This window comes from Chroicocephalus ridibundus, chromosome 1 (assembly GCF_963924245.1).
Source record: "Chroicocephalus ridibundus chromosome 1, bChrRid1.1, whole genome shotgun sequence".
Lineage (NCBI taxonomy): Eukaryota > Metazoa > Chordata > Aves > Charadriiformes > Laridae > Chroicocephalus > Chroicocephalus ridibundus.
In genome coordinates, this window is record NC_086284.1 from 97,764,235 (window position 1) to 97,779,302 (window position 15,068).

The 15,068-nt window shown below is 38.7% G+C and overlaps 1 protein-coding gene across 13 annotated transcripts in view; it reads left to right on the top strand.

The window, feature by feature from the left end:
• KDM6A (lysine demethylase 6A) overlaps nt 1–11,343 on the top strand; it is a 161,073-nt gene extending 149,730 nt beyond the window's left edge. For 6 of the 13 annotated variants that reach the window (XM_063344335.1, XM_063344385.1, XM_063344377.1 and 3 more), the window contains 3 exons: nt 739–880; nt 6,073–6,199; nt 7,142–11,343. In XM_063344335.1, coding sequence (XP_063200405.1) covers nt 739–880; nt 6,073–6,199; nt 7,142–7,438 — 566 coding nt within the window. In that variant the 3' untranslated portion in view covers nt 7,439–11,343. The remainder of the gene's footprint in view (nt 1–738; nt 881–6,072; nt 6,200–7,141) is intronic. The other 7 variants (XM_063344368.1, XM_063344403.1, XM_063344394.1 and 4 more) reach the window with 4 other exon arrangements.
• Nucleotides 11,344–15,068: the final 3,725 nt, after the last annotated feature.

Sequence of the window (15,068 nt, forward strand, 5' to 3'; positions counted from 1 at the left end):
AACTGTGGTCTTGGAAGGTTTTTAGATGTGAGAATGAATGGAAATCTCACTGCTAAAATGAGATTCTGTCAAGCATTTGAAGAGAATGTACTTCCAAAAAACTCCCCTTTTCTTAAATAGTTTAAGGTGTGTCTTTATTTCATTATGGTGCAATAAATAGTATATCTCCACGATTGCATGACTGACTGATACAGAGCTCACGTGTTTAGTCACAGTAAATTTTGTAAAACTTTTTTTTTTTTTTAAAAAGGGCAGGGTGAGTAGGCTGCTTAATGAAAAAGTCTGACTCATTGCAACAAATCTCTCGAGGTGCAGTCTTCCTTTTCAAGACAAATTATATACCATAGCATTGTAAAAATATGACAAAGAGGAATAAAGTGAGATGTAGACATTTAAAATATAGACTTTTTTTATAATCTGAAATATTTGAAGATTTTTTTAAGTAACCCTTTTTGAAATAGTGCTCTCTGTTCACCATAGAATTGAACATTTGTCAGCCAGTTATTTTCAGACAGTTGTTGCTGTTGTGGTACTGTGCATTCTTTTAGCATCATAAATACACTTTTTAAAAGAAATTTTATAGAATTCAAGTGTAGTTGGGATTAATGGATCATTGCAAATGAAGTTTAATCTAGCCTGAAAAGGTATTAATTTTGGTTATAAGCAAATGATTTTGGGTGTAGTTGATAACTGTTTCTTAACTTCACTAATTGCTTCTGTAATTTTGTTTTTGTGTAGCTTGTCAATATAAATTGGCGGTGGAACGGTACGAGTGGAATAAACTGCAGAGCGTAAAGTCCATAGTACCCATGGTTCATCTTTCATGGAATATGGCTCGAAATATCAAGGTCTCGGATCCAAAGCTTTTTGAAATGATAAAGTAAGTTTTACTTATTTGAACATTTACTGTACCCAGTTCCTCTTCCAGCATAAACCAATAGTTGGTTTGTAAGTAATCCTTTGTAAGACTTTTCCATTCCCGACAATCAAACCAGAATTATTTTACAATCTGTTTTTCAAATAATCCATTTATAAATACAATTAATTTGATGTTATTGTGGCATAGCTTTAGAATGATGTAATTACTTTTTTGTTAAACATTGCATAGACTTAATACACCAGTTTACAGAAGTTGACTTAGATGACAAAAGCTGTTCAGAGTACATACCATCAGAAATAACAAAATTAAGTCATCAACCCAAATATTAGAATGTTTAGTCATTTTTACAGCAAAGTTAAACTTAATTTTACATTCCTAGAACCTCTAGTTAGTGCTCACACACTTCATTTGGAGATCCAGTATAAGTGTTTAAATAAAGGAAAGTAGGAATTTGAAAGCCACCTTCTCTTGCTCTTCCTTCTGAACAATGAATTGATCTGTAAAATGATAAGTGAGTTTAGTGACATTTCTCATACACATATTCCAAAATGCAAGAATATTCCAGGCTCGGAGCACATTCAGTAATTTATTTTTTTAAAAAAGTTCAACTTCAAGTAAATACAAATCATGTTGCAGCATCGTTATAGCTAGGTCAAGGAATGAATGGACGTTTCAGCATATATTGTAGGTTTGTCCTAAAGGAAGTGGGGGGAATGAATTCCAAAGCACATTACTCATCATGAAAATACTCCGGCAGCAACACTTTCTGTTTTCCTTAAGCCTACCAAAGAAGCTTACGGCTTGAGCACTTCTTAGTTTTGTCAACATACTGGATCCACAAGCATTGTCCTTTTATAATTTGCCTTGAAATGGACCTTTAAAAAATGGGTGGGTTAACTTACAGAAAAAGAGCAAAGAAAAATAATGTCTTTTTTCTCCCTAGTAGGATTTATTGATGACATGTGAGTGAGACACCTTTTCACAGTAGGAATTTAATTTAGACTTGAACATCTGTTGCAGAATGGTGGAATTGGTGAAATGGTAACTTTGTAAGGATCAAGAATATTGGAATTTGAAGACAGGGAGATTTTTAGTCACTGTAAAGCTAGGTTTTGGAATAGCATTTACGCGTGAATACTTTCTTAAAGTCTAGTAATACCTAGGTTGAAGAAAATCTTTACTGAAGGCTTGACAATCCTGCCCCTTCAATTAAGCTATTAGTGCTCATAGTCAGGATGCTAGCTGTCATAAAAAGGAGAGGAGAAACTGAATAGTTAGAAATGAGAAAAAGAAGCAGGTTGTGGGAGAGAGGAAGCCAAAAAGGCCATTTAGCCCAGCAGGCATCTATTCTAAAGCTTGAAACAGTTCTGTAATGTTTTTGGAAATAGGATTTTGATTTTTTGGCACCTGTATTTGCATTTGTACACGTTAAGGGGTTTTTTTGCCATGGTTTAGGCTTAAAAGGAGAAAAACATGACTGAGCATAGCATCCTTCTCCAAGAGAATCTTTTAAAACATTGGGAAGAAACACAGCAGACAGAATGGTGGTTTTCTATTGTCTTGCTGGCTGCCAGCAGCTGAGCTTTTTCTAGCGAGAGACCTAAATTTTAGGTGTACTTCAGAAATAAACAAAGATGCTGAGGAGCAGATACAATTGGTCTTGTATGCGTTGTGTTTTTTCCAGTCTACTGAAACTATTTCCAGTTTACTTGGATTAAGCCCTCCATCCAAGTTAGTTGTCAGCCAAACCCCAGGTTCTGTGCTGTGTGTGCAGAGGGGAAGAAGATCCAATGATGAGCTCTGGTTTGTAACATCCAGTAGCAGTTACCTCTTCATTGTAGGTTATGGTATAGCTGTTACTAGAAATGGGTGTCACCAGAACAAACAGTCTGGTATCTGACCTTGGCTTTGTTAGCATACTGGAAATGCAGAAACCTTCACGATCTCCTTAAGATAGGAAAGTAGTTGCGTTATTATTTTTTTTTTTTATGGACTGCTTGTCTGCAGGAAAATAGCACCAGCTGGCAAATAGCTGTTGTCCGTTGCTCCTGGATTTTATGATGTACAAAATATAGACATTTGTGTGTGTGTATGCGTGTGTATAAGAAAACACTTGAGAAATAGTGATTTCTAATACAGCTGGTTGAATTTCATCTTGAATAGCTGACTTTTCGTTTGTCATTGGGGAAAAAAAATGTTTCGGTGACACAGCTGTCATTGTTTTTGCCAAAATGCAGGCCTGTATCTAAAATTGTACATTGAAGATACCTGAAGTGTTTGGGTAGTTCAACTTACTCTCTGGGCCTTCTTAGGTATCAGAATAGCACAAAAGAATAGCTCTTGGAAAATGATAAAAATTAATTTGGAATTCCAATTTGAAACACAAATACAAATTTCTTGTTGGTTTATGTGAGAGTAACCACTACAGAGGCAATAAACTAAAATTTAAGCATACATATAAATATTGGAAACCAGATTAATGATGAAAAGAAATAGAATAGCAGTATGGGGGAAAAAAAAATAATAGAAGGAAACTTTGATTTTGCAAGAAATCTGAAGCTTCTTTATATTTTTAGTTAATGTACAACTTGGTGCTGTCCAGATAAAAGGCAAAGCAAAAACTAAACCTTTCTCCTGAGATGTCTTTTAAAGATTTGATATTAACAGTAGAATCATGAGCAGGAACACAGGCGGACAGAATGATTTAAAACTTGACTGAGGGAGCACAACCCTCAAGAAAAGAAAAATGAACTGCAAACCTCTTAGATGAAAGCTAGAAGGACTTTTACAAATGCATCTGAGCAAGAGAAGAATTTTAGAGGTAGTGAGAACATAGTAATAAGGGCTTAAAAAATTAATTCCAAAGTAACTGAAATACTAAGTTCTTTGACAAAAATAGTTTTAAAAACATAAAAGAACTTGACGTGGGAGAAATGATTCTGCACAAAATCATGAAGCCAGATAAAATACATTTTGGTTTCAGTAGGGAAGATACATTGCTGAAAGACAAAGAGGTCAGTTTTGCATTGCCATTGAGATGGTCTCCACACTTTGAAAAGTTTTACTGGATATTTAATATTCAAACAGGTTTCTCAGTGCCCTTCTATAATAAATCAGGATGATGTCCATTTTAAAATTTTCCTCTCTTAAATATTTGAATTTGACTGGACATGATTTACTCAGGTTCTTTATGCCATACCTGTAAAGAATTTGAGAGAGAGATGGTCCAGGTTTTCTTTTTACTGAATTCTCACTGTATAAGAATAAAAGGGGACCTAAAATACTAAAAGCTGACATCATTTAACTTAGACGTTGTGACTCTGCTAGACACCTTTTCGGCTTTCTTTAGGCTTCCCATACTTAAGAAATTGTGGTGCGTTTCGAAAGTGGTAGTTTGTATGCTTTCTCCATTCTTTGACAGCATGAAATAGTTAACATTTATGTTTTCAAGTGCCATAACTAGGATCTGAATTTTATCCAAGGAGGGAGATTTCACCTTCTAGCTATTGTTTTTGGCTTTGGTTGCAAATTTGGCAAACATTGCAGTAGTGTTATGTGTGGGTTACATTTTGGGCAATTCTTTTTTCACAACTGTAACACTAGAAAACTCTTTGAAAATCACACTTTGAAACTCTTTGGAAGTCGGGAGTGGAGCACAATGGTGGCAAGTGTGCACATGTGCTTCCAGTTGCTCTTTGGCATACCCAAAGACTTTTCTGGCTAACAGCAGAAGAGAAGAGAAAAATGGTAGCTTTTAAGTTTATTTGAAATCAGGCTGTATTGCAGAAAAGAATGCTATACCAAAGTTACTAAACTTATCAGACGCACATTTACTTTAGCCCAACACTCAAGTGAATTAATACATGATCTATTACATATGGTTGGCCTTAGCAACGTAAGTCCCATTAACATCAAACTTTGAGAGTGTTGATGGAGTTACAGCTAAATGAGCTGTTTAATTTTCTTGAAATTCAGTATCTGAAAATATGATGTTTAACATAGAAACATGCTTTCAGTTTTGCATTTTTTTACGGTGACGGTATTAATGAAGCTATAGCCTTGTTTTTAGTGAAGATGAACAGTCTGAGCGTATAACATCAAGAGGAGAGTATCTCAAAATAAGCCTAAGATTCTATTAACTACTTGGAAACACATGAAAGAAACATTTCAAAAAAAAAAGAAAAAAAGAACGTATATATTACATTTTTAAGGCTTTAAAATGGGAGAAGGATCAAGCTGAAAACATTTTGATAGAACTTGTAAGCACTTTGTTTTCTGTCCAATGTTTATTCTTCCCCTTACATTTTTTCAATCTTCCTTCTGCATCTAATGAGCATGTAACGTAACCACCCTGTGGAGGAGAAAATTAAAGGCTGCAGAGGCTGCGGCTCAAATAAATAGGATGGCTAAGAGCTAAAAATTATTGTAAATAACATTGTAATTTAGAAATCCGGCGACCTATTTTGCCAATTTTTTTTTTTAGAGAACATCTGTAGCTCGTACGATGCTAGAAAACAAGTTAGACTTCTTAGCACAGAAGAGAACCATATAAAATTGTGAATATAAAATTATTTTTTTTTATCCTTTACAGAAGTATGGCTGGGAATTGTTGATTTTAATTTGACATTTGACCAGTTCTTCATTCATAAAATAAGTGTTAAATTTTTTTTATCCCTTTTTCAAAATTAATTTTTTTAACTATGGAGGGGCTTCTTTTTCTAATACCAACCTGTCTATTGTTTTTCCCTTTTACTTGGCAGAAAATACTTGTAACAGGGTTTTTAGAATGTTAGTTAAAACAGTTCTTTTATAGGCTGTAGTCATTTATACAAAATGTAAACAGTTATTTTGAACTTGGCAGTTCAAACTTTTTGCTGCTAAATTGATAGTTCAAAATAAAATACATTAATTGCTTTTGAAAACACATTGTTTTACTGTGCTTAAAAGAGCATTCATGTGTTCTAGTCAAAAATGAAGGATGTCTAGTCGAAAATGCCCTGTTTGCAGGGCAAGGGGGGCAGGACTGAAATGGAGCAAAGCACAGAGGTCCATACTGGTTCTTATTAGCCAGCTGTTTCTGAAATCCCGGAGGAAGAGGAAACTCCAGGTGCAGGGTCTTGGAAGAAATTAAGGCCTATATCTTGCTATAAAGTTGAATATTGAACTGAACATACCACTGATTTTGATTGCAGGTACTGCCTGTTAAGAACTCTCAAACAGTGTCAGACACTGAGGGAAGCTCTAATTGCTGCAGGAAAAGAGATTGTCTGGCATGGACGAGCAAAGGACGAGCCAGCTCATTACTGTAGCATTTGTGAGGTCAGTAGAAATATGTGTTGGTCCTGTGTACTACTATAATATTTATTTAAATTTTGTCCTGTCTTTCATTGTTGTTGCTGTTCTAATTTTGCTTTTAAGTTGCAGCATCTACTATATGCCATAAGCACAGATGTGTGATGCAATACTGTCTTCAAAGAGCTTATCAAGCTGTTTTTCTAGACACAGGCTGTATTTTGCTGCAGTCTCTTCTACCGTGCTTCATGACATTGTTATACGCTAGGTCGATTTTCAGTTCTCAGTTATTATAAAAAGTTGTTATCCCTTCCTGCATATAATTTGATCTGCTGAGCTTCATTTTAAAGGTGTATCTGTCTTCATTTCAGAAGTCAACAAGAGCCCCAAAAGAGAGAGAATTTAAGTACATTTTCTTCACAGGACATAACCTTTTTGCTGAAATTTTTGATTCTACTTTCTGTTAATAGTTCCTTTAAAGTATTGGATAACAGTTTTCATGAAGCTTAAAAGAAAATAAATTTTTTCTACCCCTTGAAAATCAGTTTCTAGTTATTTTCTCACTGAGCCTCTTGGGCAGGATGAGCATGTGACTGAGTAGTAAGGAAATAAATCACAAACTTCTTTTGCAGACAAATTTAAAAAAAGGAAAATTAGGGCTAATTGTTATAAATCCCCATGTTACTGAGCAACCCCTGTTCAGAGTATGAATCCTGCTTTGTCAATATTGATCAAAAGCTTTCCCATAGTGCTGTTCATGCAGACATTCTGAGTGTAGTATTAGTGGGTTTAGAATATTTCACTTTTCTGCTTGAGCCTTAGGAGTATACGTTATTCCCTGAACAAACCTAATTTTTCTCTTTGCATGCACAGGGTAAGGGTGAAAATCTTAAAGAAAATACAGTTTTTGTGGTTCAACTTTTTAAAAATGAAATTGTAACAGCTGACTTTCTGTTTCCTATCTAATAGGTGGAAGTCTTTGATCTGCTTTTTGTCACTAGTGAGAGCAATTCTCGAAAGACCTATGTCGTACATTGCCAAGACTGTGCACGAAAGATAAGCACGAACCTGGAAAATTTTGTGGTGCTAGAACAGTACAAAATGGAGGACTTGATGCAAGTCTATGATCAATTTACATTAGTAAGTCAAATTAATAAGTGGGTGCATAAATACATTATTTGTAAAGCAGTCGTAGGCTGTCTTGGTACTCCGTTGTGTGAGTACCGTGGACTTTCTGATTCAAATGGAGGTATGGGTTGTGTGTGATATTTACAGAGCAAAGCGCTGAAGAGTCAGAATTATGTGAAATAGTAGAGTAACTTACTGCAGAACATAACCGCTGAGTTTTCAGGAAAAGTATGATGTTACAATTCATAAAGTTGTGGCTTTAAAAATCCAATAGAGATCACCTGAAGACCATAACTGGATCAGATGGAGATGGGAAGAATCAGGACAGTGAAGCTTGGAGAAACTAGCACCAGGTTCAAGAGCATCTCTAATACATTGGTTGTGGTATGAAGTCAGTATAGCAGCAGAGCATCCTATGCACTCAGACCCCTTCCTTCCCCTTCCCCACCCATCCCCTCCCAAATCAGCACTGTCCTTCTGCTTAGCAAGTGGATGCTCTCAAACAGTTCTGTCTTTTGGCTTGGGGCCTCCTTTGCATTTCAATTTAAAGCAAAAAGCCTCTTTGCCATTATAGCTTTGTGCTATATATGGCAGCCTCCTGCTTTGAACTGTGTCAGCACAACTGTCCTAACATTTCACCCAGGTTTCATTGTTTCAGGCAAAGATGGCTTGTTTGTAATCACAATGAAAGCGATGCTGGATTTATTTATAAGCCTTGCCTTTCTGTCAAAGGAGACAAATATTGGACTAAGAGTTATGAGAATTTCATGTTGAATTAAATACAACAGCCCTGAAATGGCTGTGCCTTTTGATTCGTTTCCAGGTGCTGCAGAAAATGTGTGTTTAGACAATTATTCCATGTAATGCTTGCATGATAAGTTGTGACCTTTTGAGCTAAGGCCTCAAGGTTCAGGCTGGTGAGAGTGCGGGACCAGGTACTCTGAATTTAATTCTCTTCATTGGTCCTACAGAGCCTGAGGTGGTTGAACTTCAGTTCATACTTCTAGGAGCCCATTGTCGTTATAGTTTGTGAAATACTGCAATTTCGAAGTGATGATCTGTTATAGAAAAGCATATAAATCAACACCTGTTCTCAGATACGTCATCCAGTTGAGTTGAAATGGGCAAGAATGTTTCTGTATGGAAAAGAGGGGGGGAGGGAGGGGTATTTTGTTGTCTGTGTTTATAATGTTATATAGGTAGCAGTGATGATGCTGTCCCTAGAACAAGGGTTCTCAACCTGTGAGCAGCTCCTTCCCCCACCAAAGCCTATACCTGCAGTCCTGAAGGGCATTCATTAATAATTGTTCTCTTGTGAAATTGGTGTGCACATTAATTTCTTTTAAAGGGGATACAATCTCGATTGAGAAGAGTCATAGCCTAAAAGTGACATCTCTCAGATCTAGGAGAAGAGATGAGGTTTGTTGCAAGTCACAGGACGAAGATATTCTCAGATGGCAAAGGTGCAATAGGCCTAACGGAGAGGCTCTGTGTCGGGGGTGAAGTATTGGGAGGAAATATGGGGATCAGCTAGTGGAAGTGTTTCATGGGTGGGTACTATAGTATGATTACAAGTATCTTTAAAGACTGTGGGCAACTTCTTGAAGGGATTCCGCATCATGACAGGACTGATGAGCGGGAAAAGAGAAGGAAATGCCATCAAAGATTCAGCATTTTGGTGGTAATGCCACAAAGTGCAATATTGGGAAATAGTTAGGTATCTTATAGACTTTGTCTCCTGAAAGCAGGCAGGAACAAGCCACCTCGCTTACTTCACTCTTGGGGTGCTCTGGTGGTGTCTTCCAGGATTACAAAAAAAAAAAAAAAAAAGACCAAAAAAACCCTAACTTTGTTCCCATGTCGGAGAATCTGAGACCCTTTCCACAGATACCGTAACTTCAGGGTTATATGTTATTGCTAAGGTAGAGGGGGGGAAAAAATGAAGCCCACAAGGCATTTAGAGAGACGCAAATGGACAATCCTTCCCTCCCCGCCATTGGTAAACAGGTTGAGAATCCCTGTTTTAGAGTATATAAAGATATATCCATACTGAACCCACATGGAGCTCTTTGCTGCCACAGTGGGACTTGTTTTGGCAGTTCACATTGTATTAACACAGACATCCCTACAGCATACTCCGGTCTGCAGTATAGGGAAAATCCTGATGCAGAGCAGTCATAAAATATGCGTTGTATTTGAGTAAGTTGGAAAAGAAAATCCAGTATCCATTTGAAAAAGGCCTAAAGTGTAAAAACAGTAGCGCGTGTGACTTTAAACTCTCATGGTTACCGTTTGCGCAGGTCTTGGTTGAACAAATGAGTTTTACACCCTTGTAGAAAAGGTAATTTAATGTTTTCTTTTTCAGGCTCCTCCATTGCCATCCTCCTCATCTTGACATTTTTTCATGGACATTAAATGAAAACTTTTCTGATATTCAGGAAGTGACCCAGTTCTGCACCACTGATTTTTGTAGCTATCCCGTAAGGCTGCTGGCTGAAAGCTGTGTCTATGCAACCTTCCAAGTGCGGAGTGTCAACCAACTGGACAGGAGAGAGCACTGCCTCCTACTCCAGAACTCAAAACAAATAAAGCTCATCCAGCTGTACTTCAAAAAAATAATTCCATGTTTTGTATATATCTGACAAAACTGGCAACATTATACAGACTACTGACTTGAAGACCACCTCTTTTGTATTTCTCTGTTTCTGGGCTGATGAGTTGGTTTCATCCATTTTTCCCCTTCAGAATTTCCCTTGGAAAAGTACTAGCTTAGCTGGTCATTTCTTTGTAAGGTAGTTAGAAATTTTAAGTCTTTCTTTGGGCAACTTTTTTTTTTTTTTTTTTTAATGTGAAGAGTTAGGTGATATAAATTTTTTTACTGCTTTTATGTTTTTCTGTCTTGTTTTGAAACCATGACGGTTACACTTTTTGTTCCTAAATAAAATTTAAAACAATTAACAGCCAAGTCACAAAGATAAATGGGTTGCACATAGACTAAGGAATAAACTTCAGATTTGTGATTTTTGTTTCTAATCTTGATGTAAATTTACACTATTTATAAATACATATTTATTGCTTGAAAATATTTGTGAATGGAATGCTGTTATTTTTTCCAGATTACCTGCCATTGAAATTTTAAGGAGTTCTGTAATTTCAAACACTACTCCTATTACATTTTCTATATGTAAATAAAACTGCTTAGCATTGTACAGAAACTTTTATTAAAATTGTTTAATGTTTAAAGTTTTTCTATTGTTTGAGTTTTAAAAAGATTTTATGTACAGTGCCCAGTTTTTGTTCTCTTTTGAATCTGATTATATATATATTTTATATATACTCTTGTGCTTGTGTATATATATAATATATATAGAAACTCGAATATAAATATGTGTATAAAGATTTAGAGACTAAATTTTTCTCGTTTTAAGTTTTACATCTATGGTAGATTTGAGGTGTCTACTGTAAAGTATTGCTTACAAAAGTATGATTATTTTTAAAGAAATATATGGTATGTATCCTCAAGACATAAAATGACCTTCAGACTGGTTTATTGTTAAATTGCACTTTTTGCAATAACAAACCAATAAATAGTTGCTGCCAAAATGTAGTAGTAGAAAATAAGTAACGGCTAAACTTTAAAGCTCTTCGAGAAAATACTGGCTTTGACAGGAAGTTTGGCACTAGTTTTAGAGGAGGAATGAAAAAGGTGAATTTGAGTTTGGGTGGGGATGTTCTCTAGAATTCAACCAAATTGCAACTTATATATTACAATATGTTCTATTAACAATTTAAAAAGTTAAGACTGAATCATCTTGGCGTCATTGTTGACCCCAAAAAGGATGTTGTTTTGTGGTATACTATTGTATTTTCACATATTTTGTAATACGAATTCACTGGTAAATTTTTGAAGCACTAGGTTTATCTAGGACAAGTTTATAATATATCATTGTAACAGTTTGCAGTTTTAATGATGGTATTTATTTTAAGTTGCTCCTTTCTCATTAGCTTCTTGAACATGCATTAAATCTAAATTTCAAAATGGATAGCTTTCTTATCGATCAGAGTTGACTGATGCAGAAGGTTCTGCGTCAAACAATTTCTCATAATTTCTCATTAGTGGGGTATGTTAGTGATTGCATTGTTAAATTTTTTGTAATCGATGTGAAGTGTTAAAGGCGCAGAGCATGCTGATAGTTTCTTTTTGAACAAAAAGAATCGCCTCGGACATTTGTAGCTTCAAATGAAGGGTGTTTTAATGAAGAATCGGTACAGCTTGTCTGATGCTGTTACAACAGTTTGACTGTAGTTACAAACAACTTTCTCGCTAGTTCTTACAACAGCTGGACAAAAGGGTGTAGAGGTTAAAAACAAAAAAAAAAGTATAACAAATGCTCTTGCCGGCAAAATTATCAGCTAGCAGTTAGGAAGCCAGTATTTGCAGTTCTGTAAAGATGTAAGTCTCAGCTCTTGATAACAAGCTCTACAAATCATAATTTTTTTACTTATGTATTTTATGCAGTCATAACTATTGTAATCTTGACAAACCATGCTGCAACTGAAAAGCTACTCCTTTACAGTAGTCTTAAACCCAAATAAAAGCAAGATAACTTACCTCAACTAACGGTAAACAAAAAGACCTCGTTTCTCAGTGCTGTAAAAGAATACTGCTAACTAGGGAAAAGAGCTACTGGGCGCTGATCAAAAGGGCTTTGTACTTTGTCCTCCCCTTTGGAAAAGAGGAGATGCTATTACCAAGGAAGGAAAATCGTATTTTGCCAATGAGCAAGTAGACCAAACCAGCAGGGCGTCAGGCACCGTTGCTCGCTCTGCTCGGAGGTTTTGTCATGGATTTGAACCGCTGCAGGGCTTTAAATATTTTGCGGTTTTCATACTTACTGATTACACTCTGCTCCTGACCGGTGGACGGTTTTGGTCTATAAGCTGCTATGATTTAGAATGCTTTTGTTTCATTTTATTAAAACGGCACAAGTTAATATTTACATCAGTTGTAGTTATTACGAAGCACTTCTGCTTCTTAAATTACGAAGCGCATGATGGAAGCGAAACATTTGTAGTCACTGGATGTTTCCAAGCGTTGGCAATCGGGTGGGCGGGGGGGGAAGGGGGACTCCTGAGCTGGACGGAGGGGACAACTCGCTTTCCAAGGAGCCCAGTCTCGGGGCCCTTGAGCTCCGCAGCTGAGCCATAGGTCATTGTAGCAGGGAAATTAAAGATCCAAGTGTAAAAGGATGAAAATGGCCTAAGACGTGGCATTTATTGCAAGGATTTTTGAAACGTACAGGCTATTACAATCAAAGGCATTATGAGGGGATGGATAAAACCAGAGATAGAAGAAAAAAAAAAAAAGTGGCAAAAAGTTGAATTAAAGATAAGAGGGAATTAAATAGCAACATTTGCTACTGAACTGTGGCCCTGAGAACTGTCCCGGAGGAGCGTGACAGCAAAGGGTATTCCATAAATGGGGAGGAGGAATAGTCGTATGTTTCTGCGCTTCATTTCAGTTCTTCCGTACATGCATTGTGTTGAACAGAGCATTTGATTTTTAAGCTTTCCTTCAGGTACATAACTTGGGAGCAATATCTCTTTGTTTTTTTGGACAAGTGAAGTCCTACCAGTGGTTACACTTTAGAAGTAGTGATGTTGGTAGCTATATCAGTAAGTAAGTAGAGAAAGGTTAACTAGAAAGTGAGAAGTATCTAGTGACAGAAAATTCCCAAAACTTTCTGAATTTATATGGCAGAGAACTCGTTGATGCTAAAGACAAAGTATCCCAAGTCTGCGCCGTTCTAGTTGAAAAGAAGGAAGGACTTTCAAAGTTCTACTAAAATGATGTTGCTTTGCTTAAATGAGCACAGCTCAGCTCACTTGGGCGTAGTACAGCAGGTTCTTGGGACAAAGGTGGGCAGTGAGGACTGGGGACTCCGCAGCTGGTGATAATCCTGGCCACGAGTACGTTTATTGATTGGGAGATGGGAGGTGCAAGGATTCAACTGAGGTGACAGGGTTGGAGGGTGCTCGTTCTTGGTTGCTGCCCTGATCCTGGGGAGGGGCTCAAGTGAAAATGTTATTTCACCTGGAGGGCTAGGAAAAGGAAAAGCCAGAGCTTCCCTGCCTTTTGTCTGGATCCATAGCAGAGAGTCGTGGCCCAATGATCCGATGTCTTAAGATGGGGCCAACAGATGAGGGTTTGGGGGGGAGCTTCGTCTCCCATGGCTGCTTTAGCTGGCGTGGGAAGCGGGCAGAGGAAGCACTCCAGGTGGGTGACCAGCACGCCATGCAGCGTGGGGAAGAGGCTGATGCGGGCAACGATTTACTGACGGGGCAGGTCAAAGCCAACCGGTATTGACGGCTTCCGTTGTGGTGACACTGACAGCAGAGGAAGGAGGGACGCAGGTGGTGCCCAGACAAGTTCAAGCAATCTCGGTGGAGGGTGGCTACCTGCGGGGCACAGGATGCCAGGGAGGAAGCGGCTAGCAAGGCAGTGATGCGGGCATGGGGCCTACCCAGCCCCGGGCCCGGAAAAAAGCAGCCTTCCTCCAAAAAGGGAAAAGCAGGATGTTTGTAATTGGGGAAAAGTTGCGGGGGAGGTGGGGGGAGATGGCAGATTTCCATGTTGGCGCCAGGCGCTACGTGCAAAGCTAAAGAAAACAGCAGGTGGAGAGGGAGAGCACCCAGGGCAGGAGGTTCCGTGGGGTGGGGTGGGATGCCCTGTGTCTAGGCTAGGAACAGGGGGACAGCCCCCAAGCCCCACAGGAGCTGTCGCCCTGGGTCTCAGGGAGCCCATGGGCTGGAAGAACATGAGTGGGTGTCAGTGGCCTTGTGTTAGAGGAGCGGTGCTTGGTGTCCCCTCACAGGCTGGGCTTTCCCACCGCTTGTAGCAGCAGGGGTGGTGGTGAGGCGGGGGGGATTGCTACAAGGCGCCTGCCCGTTAAAAGATGAGGTACGGGGTGAGGGGCACGCGTCCCCCTTTAATTTGGGAGGCCATAAAAACATCCTGGGGGGATGGAAGACGGGAAAAGGCATCTCACAGTGACAACAACAGGGAGGGCTCAGCTTCCAGCTTCACCCCTTGGGCAATAACATCAGCCATGGGCCTTGTTGAAGCGTTAAAATACAACTGCTGCTGCCCCTGCCTGGGGAACGGCAGGGCGTTGGGGATACACAGCAGTTTGGGCATACGTGTGGATGTGGGATGGAAATGGATTTATCGTTAGAGCCCCCTGCCTCCCTCCTGTCCTGCCCTGAGCTCTTGACGGGCGATGGTCCTCTCTTGCAGAAGGCAGGATGGAGCACCACTCTCAAATGACACGTCCCACAATTTTTTCCTGGCAGGAGGTGTTTTCTAGGCCTGGTTTAAAGGTGCGTGGTTGTCCAGGATGTAGGAAGTGACACGTGGTTTGGGACTGAAGCTGGTGAAAAGGGATACCAAGCCAGAATGGCCATAGGAGAGAGCAATTTCAAAGTAGCAAAGCCTGGGCAATGGTTAATTGATGTGCTAATGGTTAAATGGGATAAAGCACTAACTCCTTTAATTCACGGAGCTTGGAGATGCTTGAAAGAATCCCACCCAAAGGCAAAGTGTACAACCTGGCCTTTGCCAGAGTCCATGGGAACACGAAATGTGGTATGAAAGAGTCGGCTGTCAAGTACACGCAAAAACTTAGAGTCACTGAAAGGGGCAGAAAGGACACCACGAGAGAAGATGGAGAGAATAAGTAGTGTAAGATGTGTCCACTGACATCTGGCT